Source organism: Bubalus bubalis, chromosome 5, assembly GCF_019923935.1.
Source record: "Bubalus bubalis isolate 160015118507 breed Murrah chromosome 5, NDDB_SH_1, whole genome shotgun sequence".
NCBI lineage: Eukaryota > Metazoa > Chordata > Mammalia > Artiodactyla > Bovidae > Bubalus > Bubalus bubalis.
Genome location: NC_059161.1, coordinates 17,835,000 through 17,861,700, shown reverse-complemented (window position 1 = coordinate 17,861,700; position 26,701 = coordinate 17,835,000). Strand labels below are relative to the sequence as shown.

The 26,701-nt window shown below is 41.9% G+C and overlaps 1 protein-coding gene across 1 annotated transcript; it reads right to left on the bottom strand.

Moving 5' to 3' along the window:
- Positions 1-23,336: 23,336 nt before the first annotated feature.
- On the bottom strand, positions 23,337-25,627 carry ZNF648 (zinc finger protein 648). The gene has a single exon (XM_006048657.3). It carries the CDS (start codon positions 25,301-25,303, stop codon positions 23,609-23,611), a length of 1,695 nt encoding a protein of 564 aa, XP_006048719.3. The 5' UTR covers positions 25,304-25,627; the 3' UTR covers positions 23,337-23,608.
- Positions 25,628-26,701: the final 1,074 nt, after the last annotated feature.

Below are 26,701 nucleotides of genomic sequence, written 5' to 3'. Positions count from 1 at the left end.
ACAAAAAGTTTAAAGACTAATACAATTTAAAAGCTTCTGGTGAGACTTAAAAAAAAATGACAATACAAATATCCAATATAAGGCATGAGAAAATAGGCCACACTACAAATCCTGTGCATACATGCAAAGAGGAAAAGCTAAGAAAGTTATTCAGATATTCTTAATGTTTTATTCTCCCCACTTCCCAGCTTTGAGGGACTGCCCAAATTACTGCTTAAAATAAGTGGATTATTGAATAGATCCAGGAAACATTTATCCTATAGATTCCTTGGCAGCAATAATATGGGAGCCATCTCCTAATTATTAATGCAGGTAAGGGCCACAGGAAGTTCCTACAATTAAATTTTGGGAGTAATCCTTAAGGCTCCTTTAAAGCAATGGTGTCTTTTTTCACTCACTAAAATGTAATTAGTTATCCCAACACATAGTAAAATAGACCAATGTTTTAAGTTTCACTCTCTTTCTAGTGGAGGTGAAGTCAGTACAAGGTGCAAACAAAAATGCCATTAGGAAGCCAAATGTTAGAGAAATATAAATTAATTTGTCTCTGAGTAATTAAAATTCTTTTGTTATATGAGCATAACTTGAAATACTGAACTAAGGGAGCCATGAGCAAGAGGATGGTAATTTTATATAGAAGGGGTAATGCTTCCCTTGTGGCTTAGCTGGTAAAGAGTCTGCTTGCAAACTGGGAGACCTGGGTTCGATCTCTGGGTTGGGAATATCCCCTGGAGAAGGGAAAGGCTACCCTCTCCAGTATTCTGGCCTGGAGAATTCCATGGACAGTCCATGGGGTCACAAAGAGTCAGACACGACTGAGCAACTTTCACTTCAATGAACTTTAACATATATTACCTAGCAATATGCAACTTTTGTATTGTTAAATTACTTTTTAACCTTTGAATTTCCAGTTTTATCTTTGCATAGATCAAGATAACATCCAGTGTTACTTAACACTTCAAAATATTTGGGTTCCACAAGGCATCACTTGTGTTTCTACATGCTCCTTACTAGAGTGACATTTCTGTAAGATTCAGTTAAGTTCAGTCACTCAGTCCTATCCGACTCTTTGTGACCCCATGAATCGCAGCACGCCAGGCCTCCCTGTCCATCACCAACTCCCGAGGTTTACCCAAACTCATGTGCATTGAGTCAGTGATGCCATCCAGCCATCTCATCCTCTGTCGTCCCCTTCTCCTCCTGCCCCCAATCCCTCCCAGCATCAGAGTCTTTTCCAATGAGTCAACTCTTTGCATGAGGTGGCCAAAGTACTGGAGTTTCAGCTTTAGCATCAGTCCTTCCAATGAACACCCAGGACTGGTCTCCTTTAGGATGGACTAGTTGGATCTCCTTGCAGTCCAAGGGACTCTCAAGAGCCTTCTGCACCACAGTTCAAAAGCATCAATTCTTCGGTGCTCAGCTTTCTTCACAGTCCAACTCTCATAACCATACATGACCACAGGAAAAACCATAGCCTTGACTAGAAGGACTTTTGTTGGCAAAGTAATGTCTCTGCTTTTGAATATGCTATCTAGGTTGGTCATAACTTTCCTTCCAAGGAGCAAGCATCTTATAATTTCATGGCTGCAATCACCATCTGCAGTGATTTTTGCAGCCAAAAAAATAAAGTCTGACACTGTTTCCACTATTTCCCCATCTATTTGCCATGAAGTGATGGGACCAGATGCCATGATCTCAGTTTTCTAAATGTTGAGCTTTAAGCCAACTTTTTCACTCTCCTCTTTCACTTTCATCAAGAGGCTTTTTAGTTCCTCTTCACTTTCTGCCATAAGGGTAGTGTCATCTGCATATCTGAGGTTATTGATATTTCTCCCAGCAATCTTGATTCCAGCTTGTGCTTCTTCCAGCCTAGCGTTTCTCATGATGTATTCTGCATATAAGTTAAATAAGCAGGGTGACAATATACAGCCTTGATGTATTCCTTCTCCTATTTGGAACCAGTCTGTTGTTCCATGTCCAGTTCTAACTGTTGCTTCCTGACCTGCATATAGGTTTCTCAAGAGGGAGGTCAGGTGGTCTGATATTCCCATCTCGATCAGAATTTTCCACAGTTTATTGTGATCCACACAGTCAAAGGCTTTGGCATGGTCAATAAAGCAGAAATAGATGCTTTTCTGGAACTCTCTTGCTTTTTCCATGATCCAGCGGATGTTGGCAATTTGATCTCTGGTTCCTCTGCCTTTTCTAAAACCAGCTTGAACATCAGGAAGTTCACGGTTCACATATTGCTGAAGCCTGGCTTGGAGAATTTTGAGCATTACTTTACTAGCGTGTGAGATGAGTGCAATTGTGCTGTAAGATTAGGAACACTTGTTATGAAAATAGGGCTTCCAAGGTGGCACTAGGGGTAAAGAATCTACCTGCCAATACAGGAGATGCAAGAGATGTGGGTTTGATCCCTGGGTCGGGAAGATCTCTTGGAGTAGGAAATGGCAACTCACTCCAGTATTCTTGCCTGGAAAATTTTATGGCCAGAAGAGTCTGGTGGGCTACAAAGAGTTGGATACAGACTGAGAGACTGAGCACAGCACAGCATTATGAAAATAGGAAAAATTATTTTTCTGTTGATAAGTATTTTTTTAGAAGCTCTGATTTAAAGTTGCTTTGGTGTGTTCAGAAGCTGAGACATACTCAGAGTTATAGACACAGATCTGACTTGTCAGGTGCTTCCTGTGTGGAACTTGGAATTCATCAGAAAAATGAAAAACTTCATGTTTTGCTTCTGGACAAAGCAAAAGATACAAGAATGTACCAAGAGTAATAGAGTAAAACATCCACCTATCTGATAGCCAGGACTAACCAAAATTAACATTTAGTAATATTTTCTTCAGATCTCTTGATCTATGTTTGGAGGGGAAAAAACAAAGAAATAAAATTCTACAAGTTAAGTTTAAGCTCTGTATAATCTCTTTTCTGGTGCTTGTCTTCTTTATCCCTCCCGGAGGCAAGCACCAGGAACTTATTGTCTAGGCAGTGCTTTTGTTTTTAGGGCAGATTCTGCCAAGTCACTTCAGTTGTGTCTGACTCTGTGTGATCCCATAGACGGCAGCCCACCAGGCTCCCCCGTCCCTGGGATTCTCCAGGCAAGAACACTGGAGTGGGTTGCCATTTCCTTCTCCAATGCATGAAAGTGAAAAGTGAAAGTGAAGTCACTCAGTCATGTCCGACTCTTAGAGACCCCATGGACTGCAGCCTACCAGGCTCCTCCGTCCATGTGATTTTCCAGGCAAGAGTATTGGAGTGGAGTGCCATTGCCTTCTCCAGGACAGATTAAATATCTATAAATAATAGTATTGTGTCTTTATTGTTTTGCAACTTCCTTTTTTCACTCAACATTTTCTAAATCTGCCCATGTAGATACTTATAGCTCTGTTTCATTCATTTTAACTGATATATAGTATCCCATCTTATGACTAGAACACAACTTCTCTTTTCTCTTACTGAGGAACATTCAGGATGTTTCTGTTTTGCCATTTTTGCCATTACCAAACAATTTGCAGTTAATATTCATATACATGTGTATATTTATATAGATTCAATATATGCATATATATATATATGCATGAGGATAGATATATTTGAATTTCTTAAGAGCAGTGGTCTCCTACTTTGTTCATCAGGCTGCCCTATGAAGAAAACATTTAACTGCCTATCCACAGTATTTCTATATTCATTTTATATTCATGCACTATCATACCAGTATACAATATCCACTCTGAAATGTAAATTTTTTTCTTAAAAGATAAAATAAGTAAGTACAAAGTTCCTTTATTTTCACCCAACATCCCATTTGAATTGCTGGGATATAAACATATTTAACTTTACTTATATTACTATCATATTCTATTATTATGTATCTACCCTTTAATATATTATTATTATTATGTTATTATCCAAAGAACTGTACTAATTTGTATCCTTTCTAATGGAGTATGAAAATTTCCATTTTCCTACAACCTTACTAGTCAGTTCAGTTGCTCAGTCATGTCCGACTCTTAGCGACCCTATGGACTGCAGCACACCAGGCTTCCCTGTCCATTACCAACTCCTGGAGCTTCTCAAACTCACATCCATCGAGTCGGTGATGCCATCCAGCCATCTCATCCTCTGTCATCCCCTTCTCCTCCTGCCTCCAGTCTCTCCCAGCATCAGGGTCTTTTCTAATGAGTCAGTTCTTCACATCAAGTGGCCAAAGTATTGGAGTTTCAGCTTCAGCATCAGTCCTTCCAATGAACATTCAGGACTGATTTCCTTTAGGATTGACTCATTTGATCTCCTTGCAGTCCAAGGGACTCTCAGGAGTCTTCTCCAACACCGCAGTACAAAAGCATCAATTCTTCAGCACTCACATCCATACATGACTACTGGAAAACACCATAGCTTTGACTAGATGGGCCTTTGTTGGCAAAATAATGTCTCTGCTTTTTAATATGCTATCTACATTGGTCATAGCTTTTCTTCCAAAGAGCAAGCATCTTTTAATTTCATGGCTGCAGTCACCATCTGCAGTGATTTTGGAGAACAAGAAGATAAAGTCTGTCACTGTTTCCATTGTTTCCCCATCTATTTGCCATGAAGTGATGGGACCAGATGCCATGATCTTAGTTCTTTGAATGTTGAGTTTTAGCATGAGCTTTTTAAATTTTTAGTTGAATTTTTTAATTTAGTTGATTTTTTTGAATGTTGAGTACCTTACTAGTACTTGATATGAACAGATGGTTCAAACATTTTATTTTGAAAAAAATTTCAAACCAGCAGAAAAGTTGATAGAATGTTACAATGACCTCCTGTATAAGCTTCACCTAGATTCAACAATTACTAATACTTTGTTACATTTACTTTCTTTCTCTGTCTTTCTCTTCTTTCCTCCCTCCTCTTCTTCCCTTCATGTGTCCTTATCATTTTTATTTCCATAATGTTTTTCCTGAGCTATTTAAAATAAGTTGCAGAAAGTATGACCTGTTAGTCCCAAGTACTCCCACATGTAACTCCTAAGAACAAAGACATTGTCTTATATAACCATGGCACAATGATCAAATTCAGGAAACTTAACACTGAAAAAGAGTATAACATTTCACCAATTTTCCCAATTAAGAATTAAGTCTCTTTTTTTTTTTTTTGGTGAACTATAGCATTTCACCAATTTTCCCAATAAAGAATGAAGTCCCAATTAAGAAATAGGTAAATAATAGAACTTTGTATTTACTTATTTTAGCTTTTACTGGAGCTCGGTAACAACCTAGAGGGGTGGGACGGGGAGGGAGGTGGGATAGATGTTCAGATGGGAGGGGACAGCTAATTCATGTTGATGTTTGGTAGAAACCAACACAATACTATAAAGCAATTATCCTCCAATTAAAAATAAATAAATTTTAAAAAGAACTAAGTCCTTTTTTAAGAAGCATAATCTCTTAACATCCAAACTTATTATTTATTTATTTTAGGCTTCGCTGGGTCTTCACTGTTTCACGCGGGCTTTCTCTAGTTGTGGCAAGTGGGACCTACTCTTTGTGCCAAGCACAGGCTCTAGGCAGACAGACTCAGCAGTTGTGGCCCATGAGTTTAGTTGCTCTGTGGCCTGTGGAATCTTCCCAGACCAGGTGAATTCTTAACCCCTGGACCACCAAGGAAGTCCCCAATTAAGTCCTTTTTAGCAATTTTTTCCTAAAAATCACTTTAGTTGTTGCCTTTAATTGTTGTTTCCCTTTAGCGTCCTTTAATCTAGAACTTGGAGAAGGCAATGGCACGCCACTCCAGTACTCTTGCCTGGAAAATCCCATGGACGGCGGAGCCTGGTGGGCTGCAGTCCATGGGGTCGCTAAGAGTCGGACACGACTGAGCGACTTCACTTTCACTTTTCACTTTCATGCATTGGAGAAGGAAATGGCAACCCACTCCAGTGTTCTTGCCTAGAGAATCCCAGGGACAGGGGATCCTGGTGGGCTGCCGTCTATGGGGTCACACAGAGTCGGACACGACTGAAGCGACTTAGCAGCAGCAGCAGCAATCTAGAACAGCTCCTCGGATAGTCTTTCTTTTTCATGACACTGATATATTTGAAGAGTACAGGCCAGTTATTTTGTTTCCTGTTCCTAAATTTGGATTTGCCTGATGGTTTACACATGATTAGATCAGGTTATATATTTTTGGCAGGAATACTATGTAAGTGATGTTGTGTTCTTCTCAGTGAATCACATCAGGAGGTTGTCAGATTATCTTAAGTTATGCCAATATAATGGACAAGAAATGAAAATCCATTTTATTTTGCATTTCCTTGATTACTCACAAGGTTGAGCATCTTTTCCTTGGCAATTCAAGTTTATTCCTTTAGAATTGTTTTTTTTTAATCATCTTTGCTTATTTTTCTTTTGAAAAATCCTTTATAATCCTTTTTTAATGATTCATCTTAGTCATTTGGCAGTCATATGTCATAAATATTCTTCCAAACAGTCACTTGTCTTTTATATTCATTTATACTACCCCTTTTTTTAAAAAAACATATCTTTAAAGTTTCAATGCAGTCTAATTCTACCAAGAATCCTACCAATTCTACCAAGAGTCCTTTTGGTCTCTTGTTAAAACAAAAACTCTCTTATGCTGTAAATATATCTTACATTTACTCTTTACAATTTTAATATTTATTTTTCCTATTTGGGTATTTAATCATTTATGATGCAAGGAAGAAATTTTTATAATATATATCTACTTTTTATAATAGATAAAGTATATTTTATCTATTATATTTTTATAATATGTATATCTTACTATCCCAATGCTATTATTGACCACCTTGTTTTTTTTGCCACTGATTCGTGATGCCAGCTCTATCATACACCAGGAACATATATAAGCTTGGATCTTTTTGTGGACTCTCTATTTTGTTGTATTAATCTATTCGTCAATCCTTACATCAATACAAAACTGACTTAAGCACTCTAAAATGACCTGCTGTGTAGGTGTCTCACTAACTTCTCAGGCTACTCCTTTTCCTCTTGCTTCTTTTTATCCAGTCCCCTCCCCCAAATTATTGTGGCTATTCATGGGTCTTAACTCTTCCATCTAAGTTTCCAAAGCAGTTTTCAAGACCCTTAAAACATTCATACTGAGGTTTTTATTGGAAGTGCATCAACTTTGTGAATTAAGTTACATGTAATTTAATCTTTATGATCTTGAGTCCTTCCATACATAAACATGAATTTGACCTATCTTGTACTTAGTCAGTTTCTATGTTATGCTCTTCAATAACATTTTGTTATTGTCTTCATGAGTTCTGCTTATATGTTATTGGACTTTATTCCTAGAGATCATAGAGGTTTTATTGCTATTATTAATGTTATACGCTTTTATTACATTTTAAAAATTATTGCTGGTGTACGGAAATCTATTAATTTTTATAGGATAATCTTGCATTGAGTTCCAATGACTCATCTGTCCATTTTTTAGACTTTTTTGTAGACAGATTTATCACCTACAAATAAAGATGGTTTTGTCTCTTTCTTTCAAATTTTTTACTTTTTTCTTAATTTATAGCATCACATCCTCAAATAGTGTTGAATAGTAACAATGAGAGACATCTTGTTGCTGACTTTAAAGAGCTTCACCACCACCATCATGATGTTGGCTGTATCTTCTGTTTGGGTAACTATAGCAGACATTTTTGGTACCCAGTAAAGCTCACTATAGTTCAGCCACATCTATAGTGAACATTGTTGACTCATGCTAACAGTATCTCACCTCAAGCATATGCCACATATCTTTGGATCTTTGTTTTTGTTTTCTTTAGTTTCCCTCAATGCCTTTTCTGAAATAGTAGGCCTTTTCAAAAACCAGAGGAGACTACCAGGTCCTTGTGTGGGAATATTACAAAGTGCTGGGTTAGAGGTCACCCATGAATTGATGGTGAATGGGAGCTCACAGATGGATACCCTGGCCTCTAGTCTTTCTTTCCTCTGGAGGACAATTCCTCCTGTGCTCCTAGGGGTCTCAGTGGCACTGATAACTTGTTGCTTAAAACAGCGATATTGATAACACACATTTATATTGATTTACCTTGCTTTCTGATTTCATTCTCTCTGTGACCTCACTGCTATTGCCTGGAATCACCTCCCAAATAAAGCACTCAATACTTTAGTCCTTGTCTGAAGCTCTGTTTTCAAGGGACCCTGAAAGAGTATTTCTCTATTTTGTAGCTTTTATCATGAATTTCTAGTGAATTTTATTGAATATACTTTCTATCACATCTGCTGAGATGATCCTATACATTTTTTGTTTAAGTAATGTGGTCAATTACTTCAATAAAATTTTTTATGTGGAAACACCATTTGGGGGAATAAATACCTTTCCAGTCAAAATGTGTTCATTTCATTGTTGGTTTCTTGCTGTTTGGATTTTCTGTTTTCATGCTGGATTTGATTTTCTGATATTTATTTAGAATTTTTGAATTTGTTTTTGTGAGATTTAGCCATACTTTCCTTTCTTTGTATTATCCTAATCCAGTCTTGGTATAAAAGTCACCTTCTTTCTTTTATTCTCTCAGATGACTTATATTAGAAAATAATTATATATTCTTTGAATATTTAGTCAATTTAATGTAAAACCACATAAGCCTAAGGCCTTTTCTTTAGTTTGAGAGAAATAAAGACTTGAAATAATATATTAAATGTAAGTGGTTATTATTTTAAGTTTTCATTTTCTTGAGGCCATTTTGATGACTTACATTCTTCTAGAAAATTTTCCATTTCACTTCAGTTTTTAAATATATGGGCATCAAGTAAATTTTTTTGAAATACTTATTCTAGTCTAGTTTTTTATGTTCATATATAACAGTTGGTTTTAATTTTGCTACACAGCTGAAAACCTAAGTCATAATGACAATAGGGCCAAATGGAAAAGAAAAAGCTATATCATTGGCAGAATTTTCAACGTTATGAATTTTTAATCCCAACCACCAATTATGCACAGACTTTTGTTGAAATTAGGTTCATAATTCCTATGTTCTCTGATATCAAATGGCTCTTACAAAACTCATCAAATCCACTGACTTTCTCTTCTGGAATTTTTTCAGCTGCAGTATAGTTGGTTTATAATGTTATACTAGTTTCAGATCTGCAGCATTATTCTAGTCTAGCTTTTACATTTCCTACTGAGACGTCATCTTGCCTTCTCTTTCGTTTCTAAAATCTGTCTGCTCTCCTTCCTTTTCCCTTTGTCTGTCTTGCTAGTGCGATCTCTCTGCTTAGTGTTTTCAAAGAACCAATGCTTAGTGTTTCTCATCATGATTTTTTCTCTGTTCTCTAGATTATTAATTTTCCCCTATCTGGATCATATCCTGGCTTAGTGACTGTATCTGCTGCTACTATTCTAGGTATACAGTTTTACATAAGCCATCTCATAGGCTGTGATCTCATGTTCTCCCAACTCAACTCCATTTTTATTTCACTTACACTTTGAAAATCATACACTCGGCCACTTCTGCTGATTCTCTGACCCAGAACCCAACAAGGGTATACCTTTAGCCCCAGCTGCTGCATTTTATTTTTATTCAGTTATGGCCCATGAGGATTTTTATCTTGCTTTTGAGTATATTTTGATTTTTTTTTCTCTTGCTATATTAATAGTTCCTCTGTCTCTGTATTGCCGTGTATTTTGGAAGTGGTAGTTAAAGGAAACTCCCAGTACCCTCTTGACTAAAATCAGGCAATTATTGCACTAATCCTTTTCAAAATTAAAGATTATTTAACTGTTTAGAAAAACAAATATCTTTGTAATTCCTTGAGTAAATTTAACTAATTCTATGGATAAAACATCTCTTTTTTCCCCCTTAGAATGTTTAAAAACTAAAATTAAGCTATATCTGTTTAGAAAATCTGCTTAGGAAATATCTAAGATCAAAGGACCAGAACCTTAAGTTGGGTATAGAGATAGCATGGCAGTCAGAAGATGTTCCCGGTGTCCACATGCCACAGAGCCTGTGTGCCACAACCACTGAGCCTGTGTGCTCTATGGTCTGTGCTTTGCAGCAAGAGAAGCCACCATAGAGAGAAGCCACCATATAGAGAGAAGCCTGAGCACCGCAACTAGAGAAAGCCTGTGCACAGCAGCAAAGACCCAGAGCAGCTAAAAATAGAAAATAAACCATAAATTTTTTAAAAGAGCTAATGTAGCAAGTTTTCTAATATAGTCATTAACTTAGTCCAGGTTTTTTTTCTCAGACCCTGCATCCTCACGATGGCTTAAAATAAATCTAAGAATGTGGGTGTTTTTTTTCCCCTCACTTAGAAATCCTACAGCCATTTCTAGCAGGAATAAAGAAGTAGGTATTTACAGGTGCAGATAACACTGCTTTTAATGACAGAAGTAAATGAAATTTTCAGTTGGCAGACTCCTTATCAAGAAGCCTTGGCTCTTTTCATAATTTGGTGCTCTGTGTGGTCCTTGAAGGACTAGTCCTTAGTGGGGTTTTCCATAGTTGTAACCCCTGGACAGGTTTGCACACAGTTTGGGATGCAAAGATACTCTCTCGCCTAGAGTACAATAATTTGGTTTAGCTTTGTCAATAATTGCTTTTTTTTTTTTTTCAAAAAAAAATTGTTTTTCTTAAAAGCTATGACAATACTTTAGCTAGGTGAACTAGTACCTTTTTCAAACTACATATACCATTTTATACATTACAAGAATAATTGTTATCTTTATGAGAGAACATGACTAATTTATCATATTAGTAATAAATTCATTTCAGTATTTGAAGAAATCTGTTTATCCCTTTGGAGTATGACTTACCTCAGCCATCTTCTGTTTGATTCTCCTTTTTTAAAATCTGCTAAAAGATTGTCTTTGATAAGGCTTACTTTGTAAATCTTTTGTAAGCCTTTGCTATTATAGCTGTCTCAAGGCCCTGGATTTTGGTGCTGGGCACACATTTGGAAGAGGAATTTAACAGAAATTCTTAATTCTGGGCGAACTGATGGGCTTTACAAAGTCTGTGACTCTCTGAACTCCTAACACAAAACATCAATAATGTGGGTTTTTTATTTAGATAGGATCCATAGCTTTCTTTGGATTCTCCAAGAGTCTGATTCAAGAAAAGGTTCAGAAGTGCTTTAAAAGATTGTGAAATAGATGACCAGTCCAACTTCGATACATGAAACAGGGCACTCAAAGCTGGTGCACTGGTACAACCCAGAGGGATGGGATGGGGGGGAAGGTGGGAAGTGGGGTTTGGGATGGGGGGGGGATACATGTACACCCATGGCTGATTCACGTTAATGTATGGCAAAAACCACCACAATATTGTAAAGTAATTAACCTCCAATTAACAACAACAAAAAAACAAGATTTAGGGACTGACTTCTAGACTTATTACTCTGGTTTCTTCTTTAGTTCTTTCCCACTTTTCTTCAGGGCTGGTGTATCATTACAAAAGTATCATTCTTAATATGCCTCTAATAAATGCGTTCTTTTCTATGTGATTATATTGGCAGTAATCTCTTCATATGGTGTGTGTTTTAAGATATTTTAAGTTTTGATGGAAGGAAAATTCATACAATTTCATGCTAAAATTGAAAATATTTTTTGCCTAGATATTAAGTGATGATGGTAGAAAACATGTTAAAGTAAGGAATAATAGTGATGGAATAACTTGAAAGCTTAGGTAGATCGTTTCATTGCAATGGAAATGGGAATTGTGAATGGCCCTTAAAAGGCAGAAAAAGGTATAGATTGAGAATTAGAAACAATTCTAAAATTAAAACAATGTTAGTATAAAAAGAAAATGTTAAAATGTTCTGATATCTATTTCAAGTATTTTATTTAAATCTATCATAACCGCTGAAATTAATAGAGCTAAAGTTATGACTATTAATGAATTTAAAGATTAGAAATCAAACTTCACATAAAAACAAAAAAAGAGGATCTGGTAAAATGAAAAGAGCTCTGGACTGCCACTGAAAGCTGAGTAATTTGCAGCTTTTGAACTTGCAAAATAAGCGATCTCTAAACTTCTCTGTGGTGGTGGCTCAGGGAAAAGAATCTGCCTGCAAAGCAGGAGACCTGGGTACCTTCCCTGGGTGGGGAAGATCCCCTAGACGAGGGCATGGCAACCCACTCCAGTATTTTTGCCTGGAGAATCCCCAGGGACAGAGGAACCTGGCTGGCTATAGTCCATGGGGTCACAGAATCTGACATGACTGAGAAACTAAGGGCAGCCCAAGGCTCTCTGCAGTTCCAAAATTTCTTTGTTTAAGTGATAGGAGAAGTATACGTCTGATGACCTTTTAGCTATCTTAAATGCAAAAAGTGTTTATGACTTAATATTCATAATTGTGGAAACTTCCCTGGTGGCAGAGTGGTTAAGAATCTGCCTTCCAATAGCAGGAGATGTAGGGTTGATTCCTGGTCAGGAAACTACGCCTGCGCCCCACAACTAGTGAGTCCGTCCACTGCAACGAAGAGCCCATGTGCCGCAAAGAAAACCCAGCACGGCCAAAAGAAAAACTATGTTAAGTTCACAGTTGTAAGACCTCTGACCTCTGATACATTAGAGGCTTGTTGTACATTAGTGTAGGAAGCTGAATAATGGCCATCTAAAGATATCACTGGGCTTCCCAGGTAGCTCAGTGGTAAAGAATCCACCTGATAATGCAGGAGATGTGGGTTTGATCCCTGGATCAGGAAGATACCCTGGAGAAGGAAATGGCAAACTGCTCCAGTATTCCTGCCTGGGAAATACCATGGACAGAGGAGCCTGGTGGGCTACAGTCTATGGGGGCGAAAAGAGTCAGACATGACTTAGCGACTAAACAACAAAAAAAGGTATCACATGGAGCTTGTAGATGTTAGCTTCTGAGGGAAAAGGATCTTCGCATGTGTGATTAAGGATTTGGAAATGCGGAGATTTCCTGGATTATCCATGTGGGCCCTAAATGCCATCATAGTGTCCTTATAAAGATAAGAAGAATGAAAGTGTCCAAAAAGGAGGTGACATTCGGGGATGATGCGGCCACAAGCCGGAAAAGCTTTAGGTATCTGTAAGTTTCAGGATACTTTCCTCCCAGAAACATGAGCTGAGGTGTGCCAACAGGAGCTTCAGTTGCCTCCCATACGTGCCCACATCATCATCTTATTAAACTCCCCTTCCTCGTTGACCTCTTATTCATTGGAGATAGGGGTTTGAAAGTGAGGAGTGAGAGAGAGAAATGGGAAAAGGCCCACTGCGGGACTTACAGAAAGCCTAGGGCAGGGAAGTGGGAAAATTTCCATTTAGGAAAGTGAAAAAATTGAGAGATGGATGATGGTGAGAGCTGTGCAAAATGTGAATGCACTTAGTGCCACTGAAATGGACACTTAAAACGGTTAAAATAGTATATTTTATATTATGTGACTTTTACCGCAATAAAAAACATTTTAACACTAAAGAAAGGAATAAAGAAATAAAGACAGTAGGAGTAAGATCCAGCGGTTATAGTGGAAGGAACACTGAGTATCCAGTGAGCCCAGGGAGAAACCTGGGGCTAAGCCTTGGTTCCCACACCCTCGCCCACTGAAAGGTGGAGGCAAGACAGCTCCACAGATCTGACTTGCTGTTCTGGTTCTGTGCTTACTAACTCTGTGACCTTGAATGTGTTGCTTAATCTTCCCACTCCTTTGTTTCCTTATTTGCAAAATGGAACTAATAATATTTCCTTTATAGGGTTGTGTTCTACACTCTAGAGAATTCAAGATTTTCCCCCCGTTCTGAGGAAGACCATGCGCTGATCCATTTATCTCCATGGATTAGAAATTACAGGATTCCAGAAAGGAGGGCAAGCAAACGGGTATTATTCTCAGCATTCTCCACCAGACACAGTGCTGGGGTACACATACCATGCACAATGCTCTGTCCCCTCCCCAGAGGGTCTCTCTTGCTCGGCCCTAGAATTAGGACAGCTCACTTGGCTGTGGAGTTTGTGACAGAGATGGACACCAGCTGAATTTCTGCCAACTTTAACGGTGACCACTGTGGGGAGGTATGACGGGAAATAGAGATGCTTTCCAACCCCTCTGTCCATTTCCTTAGGGCAGAAATCAGGGCTCATGGTGACATCTAGTGACAGCCCTCTTACTCACTAGGGGCAAGTTGTTTTCTATTGTTTGTGACTTATTGCTGTGATCTATTGTTTGTGACAAATTGCCCAAGAAAACTTAGCACCTTAAAACAGCACAAGCACTGATTATTTCACACAGTTTCCAAGAGTCAGGAATTTGGGAGCTGCTTAGCTAGGTGGTTCTGACTTCAGATCTCTCATGAGGTTTCAGTCAAGCAGTAAAGAGGTCTGCAGTCATCTGAACCATCTCAACTGGGCTAGAGGATCCCCTACTAACTCATCGATGTAGCTATTAGCAGAAAAGTTCTGTCCTTGGACACATGGGTTCTTCTAGAGAGAGAGAGAGAGATGGAGAGACAGAGAGAGAAGAGAGAGGGCTATAGAAGCCAGAGTGCCCTTCGTGATGCAGCCTCAGAAACTGTGCACTAACATTTCTGCTTTATTCTATTCACTAGAACTGAGTCACTGAGTCTCCTCCACACAAAGGAGGAAATACTAGTCTCCACTTTGAAGCTGAAGCTGAAACTCCAATACTTTGGCCACCTGATGCGAAGAGCTGACTCATTGGAAAAGACCTTGATGCTGGGAAAGATTGAGGGCAGGAAGAGAAGAAGACAACAGAGGATGAGATGGTTGGATGGCATCACCAACTCAATGGATATGAGTTTGGGTAAACTCCAGGAGTTGGTGATGGACAGGGAGGCCTGGCGTGCTGCAGTCCATGGGGTCGCAAAGAGTCGGACACGACTGAGCAACTGAACTGAACTGAACTTCTTGAAGGGAGGAATGGCCAAGACTTGGGGGCAAATTCTGTAGTAAAATATTCTACATTCATTTCTTAAACTTTAGCTTTATCAAGGTATAATTGACATATAAAATTATAAGATACTTACACTGTACATTGTGGTGATTTAATATATACATACATTGTAAAAGGATTCCCTTCATCCAATTAACATAGGCATCACCTCACAAGGGCTTCCCTGGTGGCTCAGCTGGTAAAGAATCTGCCTGCAATGTGGGAGACCTGGGTTCAATCCCTGGGTTGTGAAGATCCCCTGGAGAAGGGAATGGCTATGTCACCCTGTTTATTTAACTTATATGCAGAGTACATCATGAGAAATGCTGGACTGGAAGAAACACAAGCTGGAATCAAGATTGTCGGGAGAAATATCAATAACCTCACATATGCAGATGATACCACCCTTATGGCAGAAAGTGAAGAGGAACTCAAAATCCTCTTGATGAAAGTGAAAGTGGAGAGTGAAAAAGGTGGCTTAAAGCTAAACATTCAGAAAACGAAGATCATGGCATCCGGTCCCATCACTTCATGGCAAATAGATGGGGAAACAGTGGAAACAGTGTCAGACTTTATTTTTCTGGGCTCCAAAATCACTGCAGATGGTGACTGCAGCCATGAAATTAAAAGACGCTTACTCCTTGGAAGGAAAGTTATGACCAACCTAGATAGCATATTCAAAAGCAGAGACATTACTTTGCCAACAAAGGTCCGTCTAGTCAAGGCTATGGTTTTTCCAGTGGTCATGTATGGATGTGAGAGCTGGACTGTGAAGAAGGCTGAGTGCCGAAGAATTGATGCTTTTGAACTGTGGTGTTGGAGAAGACTCTTGAGAGTCCCTTGGACTGCAAGGAGATCCAACCAGTCCATTCTGAAGGAGGTCAGCCCTGGGCTTTCTTTGGAAGGAATGATGCTAAAACTGAAACTCCAGTACTTTGGCCACCTCATGTGAAGAGTTGACTCATTGGAAAAGACTCTGATGCTGGGAGGGATTGGGGGCAAGAGGAGAAGGGGACGACAGAGGATGAGATGGCTGGATGGCATCACTGACTCGATGGATGCGAGTCTGAGTGAACTCCAGGAGTTGGTGATGGACAGGGAGGCCTGGCGTGCTGTGATTCATGGGGTCGCAAAGAGTCGGACATGACTGAGCAACTGATCTGATCTGATCTGATCTGATCCACTCCGGTATTCTGACCTGGAGAATTCCACGTGTAGCCCATGGACTCGCAGAGTTGGATGCGACTAAGCGACTTTCACTACACTTCACCTCACATATTTATTTTTCTTTTGGGTGAAAACATTCAATTTCTACTCTCAGCATATTCCAATTATACTACATAGCATTATCAACTATAGTCATCATGTTTTACATTAGATTCTCAGACCTCATTCATCTTATAGCCGAAAGTCTGTACATTTGACTAACATCTCTCTAATTCTCCCTTCAGTTCAGTTCAGTCGCTCAGTCGTGTCCGACTGGTTGGATTTCCTTGCAGTCCAAGGGACTCTCAAGAGTCTTCTCCAACACCACAGTTCAAAAGCATCAATTCTTCGGCACTCAGCTTTCTTCACAGTCCAACTCTCACATCCATACATGACCACTGGAAAAACCATAGCCTTGACTAGACGGACCTTTGTTGGCAAAGTAATGTCTCTGCTTTTGAACATGCTATCTAGGTTGGTCATAACTTTCCTTCCAAGGAGTAAGCATCTTTTAATTTCATGGCTGTAATCACCATCTGCAGTGATTTTGAAGCCCCCAAAAATAAAGTCTGACACTGTTTTCACTGTTTCCCCAACTATTTCCCATGAAGTGACGGGACCAGATGCCATGATCTTCATTTTCTGAATGTTGAGCTTTAAGCCAACTTTTTCACTCTCCTCTTTCACATTCATCAAGAGGCTTAATTCTCCCTTAGTCCCCTGCTCTACTCTCTGTTTCTTTGAGCTCAAGTTTTTTAGATTCCACATATAAGGATATCATACAGTGTTTCTCTCTCTCTGTCTGACTTACCTCACTTAGCATAAGGTTCTCCACGTGTCCATCTATGCTGTTGAAAAAAGCAGGATTTCCTTCACTGTCGTAGCTGAAATAATATTCCATTGTATGAATAAACCACATGTTCTTTACCAATTCACCCATTGAGGGACACTTATGTGAGTGTATTTCTTAAACTGCCACAATTACGGAAAATAAAAATGAAGCAAGCATGATTTCTAAACCCAAAGGCACATATTCTGTGCATTCTCCTTGTCACGGGTATATGACCTATTTCTTGGAAGGGGTAACACAGACACTAGTGATTTAGTGACTCTGCTTAACAGTAACAGACAATAACTAAAGTCTGTTAATCTCACCTGCTTTCCTGGACAGGAAAACTGTTGCAGATCTCACATGGGGATATTTCTCCAGGGTCCCTCATAACAGACTGTGGTAAGGATTAATTGGGATAATGAATGTAGTGTCTGACCCCTAAAAACTGTTCACTAAGTGGTAGCTATTATTATCCTGTCAACAAGCCGAATTGACTGCACCTCTGAAAGCTCAGACATCTCCTCATTTAACCTATTATCCCCACTTGTCCTTGATATCATCTGAACTATCAGATAATATCCTTGCTTTCCTTCTCTTTCTCTTTAAATTCTAATCACTGCTTATGTTTTATAGTGCCGGGAGCCGGCGAGAGACATTCCACTCATGACAAAGGTCATGAGGAAGGGGGCTCGGCATACGCAAAGGCGGGATCGAGCCTCGGGAGTGCCCCCGGATATTCTCGAGCATCTACCCCCCCAAAAAAACAGAGTCTGCCTACTTTATTGCTTTGTGCTCTCACCTCTGACTTTACTGGGGGCTGTCCCCCACCACCATCTCACTCTCTCTGTCAAAGAGTTAACTTATAGCTCCAATTAATAAAGTTCCTGGGCAATTAGGAGTGTTTAAATCCAAACCCCTCAGATGGCTCTCTAACTCGCCTGACAAGTTTACCCGGACACCTACAGCTATGCATACGATTGTTTACAGTCTCCCAGCCTCCAGAGGCACGGGAAGCTTAAGATATTCAAATAGCTTAGAGCCTCTCAGAGAATTAGAAACTGTCAGAATAAAACTAGTAAAAGATTTCATTGAAGAGCCAATGTTTGTTGCCAAGTTTTCACATCCCCTGAATTGTATCCTTGAATGTGCATTAATTAATATAGTTGGTATGTAGAAAAAATAAGTAGTGGCCTGGTGTTAGTAACTTTAGACCCTTAAGGTAGTAAATTCTTTCCTTTGTAAACCCATTACACATCCACCCTATCTTCGTTATCTTCGGAGGATGGCGCCAAACCTTAAAATAATTACTCTTAGAGAAAATAAGTCTTTGTTGATAAGTCCTTGTCAAGAGTCATAAAATGTTAATAGGCCTCTGGCCAGAAGATGATGTAAATCACCTAAACCATTTGTATACGATAAATCTGCAGGAAAGAAACCCTGGTTTTTGATAAGCATCAAAGACTGCTGATTTTGCATCCCCTATTGTCCTCTATGTGTAACTTAGGGTATAAAAGCCCCTGTTGAAAATAAAGCTATGGGCCTTGCTCACCAACGCTTGGTCTCCCCATGTCATTCTTCCCTTTAACTTCTAGCTGAGTGTCCATCTGGAGCGTGGATATCCTCTGCGACCATTTATTTGCCTGGGCTTCTAAGACCCACTCGAGAAGGTGTCTAAGGTGGGGCACCTTCCGCTATTCGAGAGGGCGCCTGCGGCCTCCGTGGTCAGAGCTAACCTGGTGTCACGGGTTATATTGATTTTCTGCGTAAACCAAGCCACTCAGCTTCTTTTCTCCACTGAATTTTCCTACTGAGCTATCCTCATTCTATTCCTCTTTATTATCTCTAATTAACATTTGAATAGGTCGCCTAGCCGTCTCTCCTTCGAATACCCTGGATCAGCCGGGGCTGGACCCCGGCATTATAGATACTCCTTCATTCACTGAACCAATCTACCGAGTGCCTGACACTCCTGAGACAGTGAAACTCAGAGCCAATTTGACTGATAAGGAGAAAACAAGGAGGAGAAAGATTTAAAATTACTGTCCAGCCATACTGGAAAAATATTCATTGTACTGGCATGGTATATGCAGAATGGAAAGAGGGCAATTCATATCAAAAATGAGCTTCCCTCTCAACTTTAAAAAGATGCTCTTTCCTGGTTTGATGAAACATTGAGTCATTCTCTCTTTGGCAATGTTTTCATGGGTCATTGAGTTTGCAGTTCAGAGTCTAGTTTTGAGGCTAGTGATGACATCTGCTTGAGTATTCTAGCAATTAATTGATGCTTTACACAACATTTCCTTCCAAGTGAGATTTTTTAAAGCCTAGTTGGAAATCCTGGGTGGTCTATTGTGTTTGGATCAGGGGTAATATAGCTGTTCAACGTGCATGCATTTGGTTTATTAAATGTCGTGGAAATGTTGAGTGCCAAGATTCATTGCTGGTGTATTTTTCTGTGTCCAATAAGGGCACAGAATGTTTCTTTCCTCAGTGAGATGAAGTAATGGTAGGTCTTCAAGGAACCATCATTCCCTTAAACCCAATTCCTTCCCTCTGGCCAGCTTACTGACAGCTTTTCCAAGAACTTAATGATTAACAGCTGCCAATCCAGGCTCTCCCAGACCCATTCTTAAGTAATTCACAGGTCTTCATCACTGAGTCATACCATGGTTTCTGCTATGCTGTGTTTGAACCTTTATCTTCTTTTGAATTTATGATCATCCATTTTGAAAATGCATATCATCAAGAATTTCCGGACATTCCTCTATACGAAGCAAGCAGTTAGCTCTGTGGTTAAGAACACAGTCTCTGGAGCCAGGATGCCAAATCATTATTATGCTACTTTCTAGCTATAATATCTTGGGCAATATAACTTTCTTGTCTCTTGATTTCTTCATCTTGAAAACAGAATGGGGAAATAGGTTTAGTTTAAAAATGAAATAACACATGAGAAACACTCAGAAGAGTTCTTGGCACACTAAGTAAAAAGTCAGTGCCAGCTCTTAATATTATTATTCAAAGGATGTGGATCACGTTGGCTGTAGACTCTGGTAAATACAGGAGGAGAATTTTTTATTAATTGAAAACTTATAAATGAACATTTTTACTGGGCATATCCAAGCTAACTTTCACAAACTCAATGGTGGCAACAGGGGCTATTCTAGAGAGAAGCTTTAAATTTCTTCCATCACAAAGAGGGCCCTGCTCCAACTTTAAATTAAATATTAGGGAAATAAGATATGAGGTGCAGGGGATATATAGAAAGCTAGAAAATAGCTCACATCACTTGAGGGCAGCAATCTGAGCAAGAATAACCAGTATTTTAGCACTGATTCTTCTGCAAATAGAGGATTCAACTGCCTCTAATTTGGAAGGACAGGCTATTGGGCAGGATGTGTGCCAAGCCAACTTGCAGCTGGTTGATTTTTCTGTCATCCTCTCCACATATTGCTGCCTTCTACCGTGCACCATGGAATGGTCCTGTAACTATGGCAACAGGATTGCTTCTCCCTACAATACCTACTCAACGTGACCCCTGTAGCTGATGTGAGAAAAGACTGGGACAATGTGCCTTTAAAAAAAAAAGTGACTTCTTTGTTCTTCCTGACCAGATCTCCTGCATAGCAGGCAAATTCTTTATTGTCTGACCCACAAGGGTAGCCCAGGTAATAGACATTGAAGAGTTATGAAGTTCTCTTCAGTATATTATATAATATTCAGTACACTATATACTCCTATAGAAACTCAGTATAGAGCTCCAAAAGTACAAAGAACAAGCCTGTCTAGTTGGCCTGTTAATTCACTCTCTCCCCCAAAGTGAAACCATCGGGAAGCCATACCTAGCTGTTGCATCATCTCATGTCAGAAATGAAATTATGGAACACTTCGAAACCTGCTTGCTAGTTTGAGTCACTATGGCCAAGTGAGGAGATGTCCTAGTTGTTCGTGCCTATTTTTAGTCTAGTTCTACTATGCTCTCATCCATATCACTCACTTCTTATTCCTCCATTATCTGTTTACTAAATAAAATTTGAGCATCACCAATATATTAATTATGCCAGTAGTGGTCCCAACTGAGCTGTGCACCAGAACACAAGGGAAGCTTTATAAATTAGATTATAAGATGCATTACAGACCTGTGTCAATATTCAAGGCCAGGATTCAGCAAGTGTGTGCATTTAACAAACATCCCAGGTGATTTCTATACAGCCATTCTAAGAACTGGTTTGGGGAACAACCACCTTAAGAAATTATAGGCCAAAGCAAAATTTTTAATTAGGAGAAAATAACTCTACTACCAACCATCTTAAAAAGAATACAAAGAAAAGAAATAGTAACTTCAGTTTTCAAATATTTCACTGATTACCCAGGAAAAAAAAAAAAAACACAACAAATACTAGACTCTATTCTGTTCATAGTCACCAGGTTATGGCTGGTTTTTATGACTTCTCTACCAGTCTAACCCTTTTGCATCCTTCTCCCGGGAGTATGAAGTTCACTTTTGTTACCCCATTATTATCATTTCTATTTTGCCATTTCAGACACAGAGGCTGAATTCAAGGTCATATCACTGGTAAATATGGAGATGGACTAGGAACCCAATCACCAGCTCTCGTACCAGACCCAGAACCAGCTAACTCTGTCGTTTGGACATGCAGATGTACCTAAGGGAATCCACGCACAAAACCTCCAGGCATACAGTCAGAGCTCTAAGATACCTTTGTCAAACAAGATCTGATGACATATGTCACTTCTAGTTGGCCCCCATCTGTCAAGCATGAGAAGACCATTTAGCAGTCACTCCTGGGTCCAAATCAAATGAAGGACAAGAGAAATTCAGATTTGGCAGACTTTGGGGGTGATTTTAGGAATATACTAAAAATGTCCTCAAAAGCAGAGTACACTACCTTTTCTGTGGAGTATCTTTAACTTTGGCAAGATCAGAAGTGTTATCGGCCCCCATGCATCAATGAACTCTGTTACGTCATGGATTCGTCCCAGTTGAGGTCCAGAGCTAACTACTATGCCAAAATTGATGGGTCAGTAATCTTTAAGATTGGCTGTTAGTCATGTAAATTTCAATTTACATGACTCTAACCTTGTTAGAGAACAGCTGTGAGTCAGGTAGGCTTTCAAACCTGGTTTTAATGATGGTGAAACACAAGCTGATTGGCATTTGGGCAAGGGGTGATTTATTTTATTTACTTCAAATTGGAACTCATGACCCAATAAGTTTAAATGAACCTTCAAGTTTCCCTGAACCATGGGCAGGCTCATATGGAGAAATTTTGTATATATTGCTATAAATGGGCAGATTCCTCTGTAAATGTAACTGAAGCTCCCAGGGTGGAAACAAGAAGAGAGGTGTCCAGAGAGGAGGCACGTGTGAATTTTGTGGGTGAGACTTAGGGGTTAGCTCCAGGTACTAAGCTGCACTGTGAGAGCGTAGACTTCTTTTCCAGATGCTAAGGCTGTTGTGGATTTCTAGGATAACTGGTCCCTAAACATAGGACATTGAAGGCAAAAGGAGAAGAGGGCAGCAGAGGATAAGAAGATTGGAAAGCATCACTGATTCAATGGACATGAACTTGGGCAAACTCCGGGGAGATAGTGAGGGACGGGGAGGCCTTGCCTGCTGCAGCCCATGGGATGCAAAGAGTATGACACAACTTAGCCACTGAATAACAACAAAACAGAACATAAACACCCCTCTCTCTAAGATAAAGAATATGTTTTAGTTGCTCACTCATGTCCAACTGTTTGAGACCCCATGGATTGCAACCCGCCAGGCTCCTCTGTTCATGGGATTCTGCAGGCAAGAATACTGGAGTGGGTTGCCATTCCTTTCTCCAGGGGATCTTGGGGACCCCGGGATGGAACCAGGTCTCCTGCATTGTGGGCAGATTCTTTACAGTCTGAGCCACCAGGGAAGCCCCTCTAAGATAAAGGCCTTCTCTAATTCAAAGCCACGACTCATAAAGACATTGCCCAGGGTAAAGTCATCTGTCAGGAAACTGAAAGGCTGAGCCATCTGGTGGGGTTTTGAGAGAGTCATTTCCTAGGCAGGTTGATAAGAAGTCTAGGGGTCCCTAACGAGAGAGGGGTCTGGAATTCTCAAGGAGGAAGAAAGGACAGACTCTTTTTCCCTCTACATTCCTTAGGATTATATAACAATAATGTATCCTGCCTGAGGACAGTCTCTGGATTAAACCTCCTGGCTAATCCTGTTACCTTAAAATGTAAATTATGGGAATAGGTCTGGTGAGGTCTTTACAACCTCCAGACATTCTTTTGATTCATTGGAGAGTATATAACTCCACTGCTAACACTAGCAAGGGGGTACTCTTTCTGCCCCCCTTCTGATGCCTATGTCAGAAGCTTTCTCTATCTCCTTTATACTTTAATAAAACTTTATTATACAAAGCTCTTGGATTAACTCTCCCATCCCCACAGGTATGCTTTTTTGCTTCGGAGGATTCCCTCAAGGAGACCAAGCTTCTGGGGATTTCTTTATTCACGTTAAAACAGAAAAGGACCTTTCTCTAGAGAGGATCAGCCCCGATGCTTTCTCGGTATTTGCCAATGGCTTTGAGGGCAGGAGGCGGCTCGTCTTTTTTGTCACTGTACCCGAGGTCTGCCGTGTCTTCTTCACCTTCCCCGAAGGCGCCCTCACTTGTCGTCGTCGGAGGGGGTGGCGGGCTCCTTCTTGCAGCTGTGGTGCTTGGCTCGGTGTCGTCGGAGGTGATTGGACCGGGTGAAGGCCTGGCCGCAGTCGGCGCACTGGTAGGGCCTCTCGCCGTTGTGCACCCGAATGTGCTGGGCCAGCTCCGAGGCCACGCGGAAGGCCCGGCCGCACTCGGCGCAGAGGAAGCCCTTCTCCCCGGAGTGGATCTGTTGGTGCCGCTTCAGGGTGGAGGAGCGCGCGAAGGCCTGGCCACACTGCGCGCAAGGAAAGGGCCGCTCGCCCGTGTGGATGCGCTGGTGGCGCGCCAGGCGCGAGGGCTGCGCGAAGGCCACGCCGCAGTCGGCGCACTTGAAGGGCCTCTGGCCCGTGTGCAGCGTCTGGTGCTCCAGCAGGTTGGAGGATTTGGTGAAGCACTTGCCGCAGGTGGGGCAGGGGAAGGGCCGCTCGCCCGAGTGCACGCGCTGGTGCTCCATCATCCGGCTGGCCACGGCGAACTCCCGATCGCAGGTGGGGCAGCGGAAGGGCTTCTCTCCCAGGTGCGTGCGCTGGTGGCGCAGCAGCGACAGCGGCTTGTTGAAGGTCAGGCCGCACTCGGCGCACGGGAAGGGCTTGTCGTTGCTGTGCATGTTGCGCTGGTGTTTGCGCAGGTCCGAGGAGCGCACGAAGGCCTTCCCGCAGTCCGGGCACGGGTAGGGTTTCTCGCCCGTGTGCGTGCGGATGTGCTTGCGGTGATCGGAGGACCAGGTGTAGGTCTTGTCGCAGAAGGGGCACCGGTAAGGCCGCTCGCCTGTGTGCAGGCGCTGGTGCTGCTGGAGTGTGGCCCGGTGGGAGTACGCCTTCCCGCACAGCTCGCACGCGTAAGGCTTAGCGCCCGGCGACTTCTGGACGGCCCTCCCACCCCGCAGGCACTTGTAGGGACGTGCCTCGCCCTGCCTGCCCTCCCCGGAGCCCGCCGGGTTCGGGTCCTTAGAGCCCTTCCGTGCTTTGGCCAGAGCCTCCTCCGCTGCCCGGTGGGCCTGGGTAGCCGACACCTGGGCTGGTGTGTGTGTCTCTTGTGTGGAGAGGTCCCAACTGCCCCCTGCTTTGGGGACACACTCCCCCGCAGAGGAGCTGTCTGGGGACTTGTCTCCATCCTTCTGTGCACGGAAGTACCTTGCAGAACCAAGGAAGTTGGATGGGACCCCGAGGGTGGCGTCCAGATTTGCCCTTGAGTCTCCCTCATCACCAGCAGGTAATGAGGCCCTAGGAAGTTGCGTCTCCCCGAACCACTTGCGCGCGAGGCCCCTGGGGAGGGCACAGGGAGTCATGCTTGCTCTGGGGGAGGCCTCCGTTGGGGTGATCTTTGACGCATCTCTTTCCCAACTGGCCTTCTTCCTCGGTGGTGCCATGGGTTTCTTCCCCACGCCTGCGGCACTAAAGGAGCCAGAGAATTTCTCTTCCTTCCTGCAGGCTGGATGCTTCCAGAGCAAGTCAGGATTGTCCTCGGTCACTTGGGAGCTGCCCCTTGGTCGGGCCTGCTGATCAAGGTCACCAGTGGCCCCTTGGTCTCCTGCCTTTCCAGGAGCCTCATTCTCACTCTCCAAGTTGATGCTCAGCATCCCGGGGTCATAAGCCTCCCCAGTCAAGCTGCAGAGGGGAGATGCATCTCCCCACCCATCCTGGGGGTCCCCCTGTGCCATTATGTGCAGGCCCTTCTACTCCTGCTTCTCCAAGACAGAGCTTCACTTGGCTCAGGAAACCTGCAAAAAGGAAGGTCGCAAAGAACAGACTTAGTCACCTTCACAGCCACAGGAACTGAGTTCTCACTACAGGTCTGTATGCAGCTGGAAGCCGCACCAGCCACATTGTTGGTCCCTCACAGGTGAAGGAGGACCTGGACCCTGGTGAAAACTCCCCAGTCACCCTTAATCCTTTGGAGGTCCCCCTTGCCGGAAGCCCCAGGAGACAATGCCGTCAGGATGGCCAGAGTGAGCATTTGCTGAGTAGCATCTGTGCTCTGTCCCACCCTGGGGCTCAAACACCAACTGCTAGCCAGGTGGGTTCTCTGTGAGCTGAGCAAGAATAGATGAGAGGGCAGAAAGCAAGGTCTGATTGTCCTTGGACCTCTTAAACCTTCGGTGCAGCCGGGAAGCTGGAAACCAGGCTGGCTCTTGCTGTTCTGCCAGGAGAGCAAGCCAGTCGTGTTTTGATGGTAGCAGTGAGGCTGCCTCCCAGACACTGGGCTGTGTGGGCCACCTCTTCCAAGGACACGGACCAGCTCCTGGGAGCATGGGGGTGAGTCAGGAAGACACTACGGTGTTCCCAAGAAGAAACCCAGCTGCCCCTCCCTGCTTACGTGGGGCTTCTCAGGCCTTTGTAGAAAAGCACCCCTTGCTGGTGGGCAGGGTAAAACACATCCAACCAGGGAGAAAGGGGTGCCCACTGAAAGCTTGAACTACCCCTGAAATATTGCTTCATCTTAAACATTCATGGCAATGTACATTCTATGTCCTGTTTATTTTAACATGAAAAGAGTGTTTTAAGTTAGCTTCGGTTTAAATGTTTTAACTTTCCCCCAGTGTGTTATATTTAGCCTGTGGCCTCATGGATTCCTGGCATACCCCCATATATCCCAGGGGTGCCTATACCCCAACTTGAAAAGTGTGGACTTAGGGTTTTGACAGCAAGGCACAACAAGGGAGCCTTTGAGATGCATTTTCCGATTGATTTTATTTTAGCTTGAAGACACAGAGACCTGCTGAGGTTGGCTAATAAGGATTGTTTGTATGAGTTTTACAGGGGTTGCCTGAGTGAGAGGCAGGCTACTGAGGGTCTCTGTGGGGCTGGGGTAGGGAGTGAGGGGGAGGAGCAATTTCTAACCCAAGGGCTGAGTTTGGTCTGGTGGGAAGCTTCTGAGAATCCCAGATATCAGCAGTACTAGCACTTCCATTTTCTGGGCAAATGTTACGAGCCGGACAATGTGCTGAGTATTTCACAAGCGTGCCTTTCTTTATTCCTCCCAGCAACCTTTAAGATAGACACTGTAACTGTTAGAGTAACCTTTCCATTTCATAGACCAGAAAACTGAGGCTTCAAGA

Coding starts and splice junctions, on each gene's coding strand:
- ZNF648 (XM_006048657.3), bottom strand. CDS start 25,303: ATGGCACAGGGGGACCCCCAGGATGGGTGGGGAGATGCATCTCCCCTC.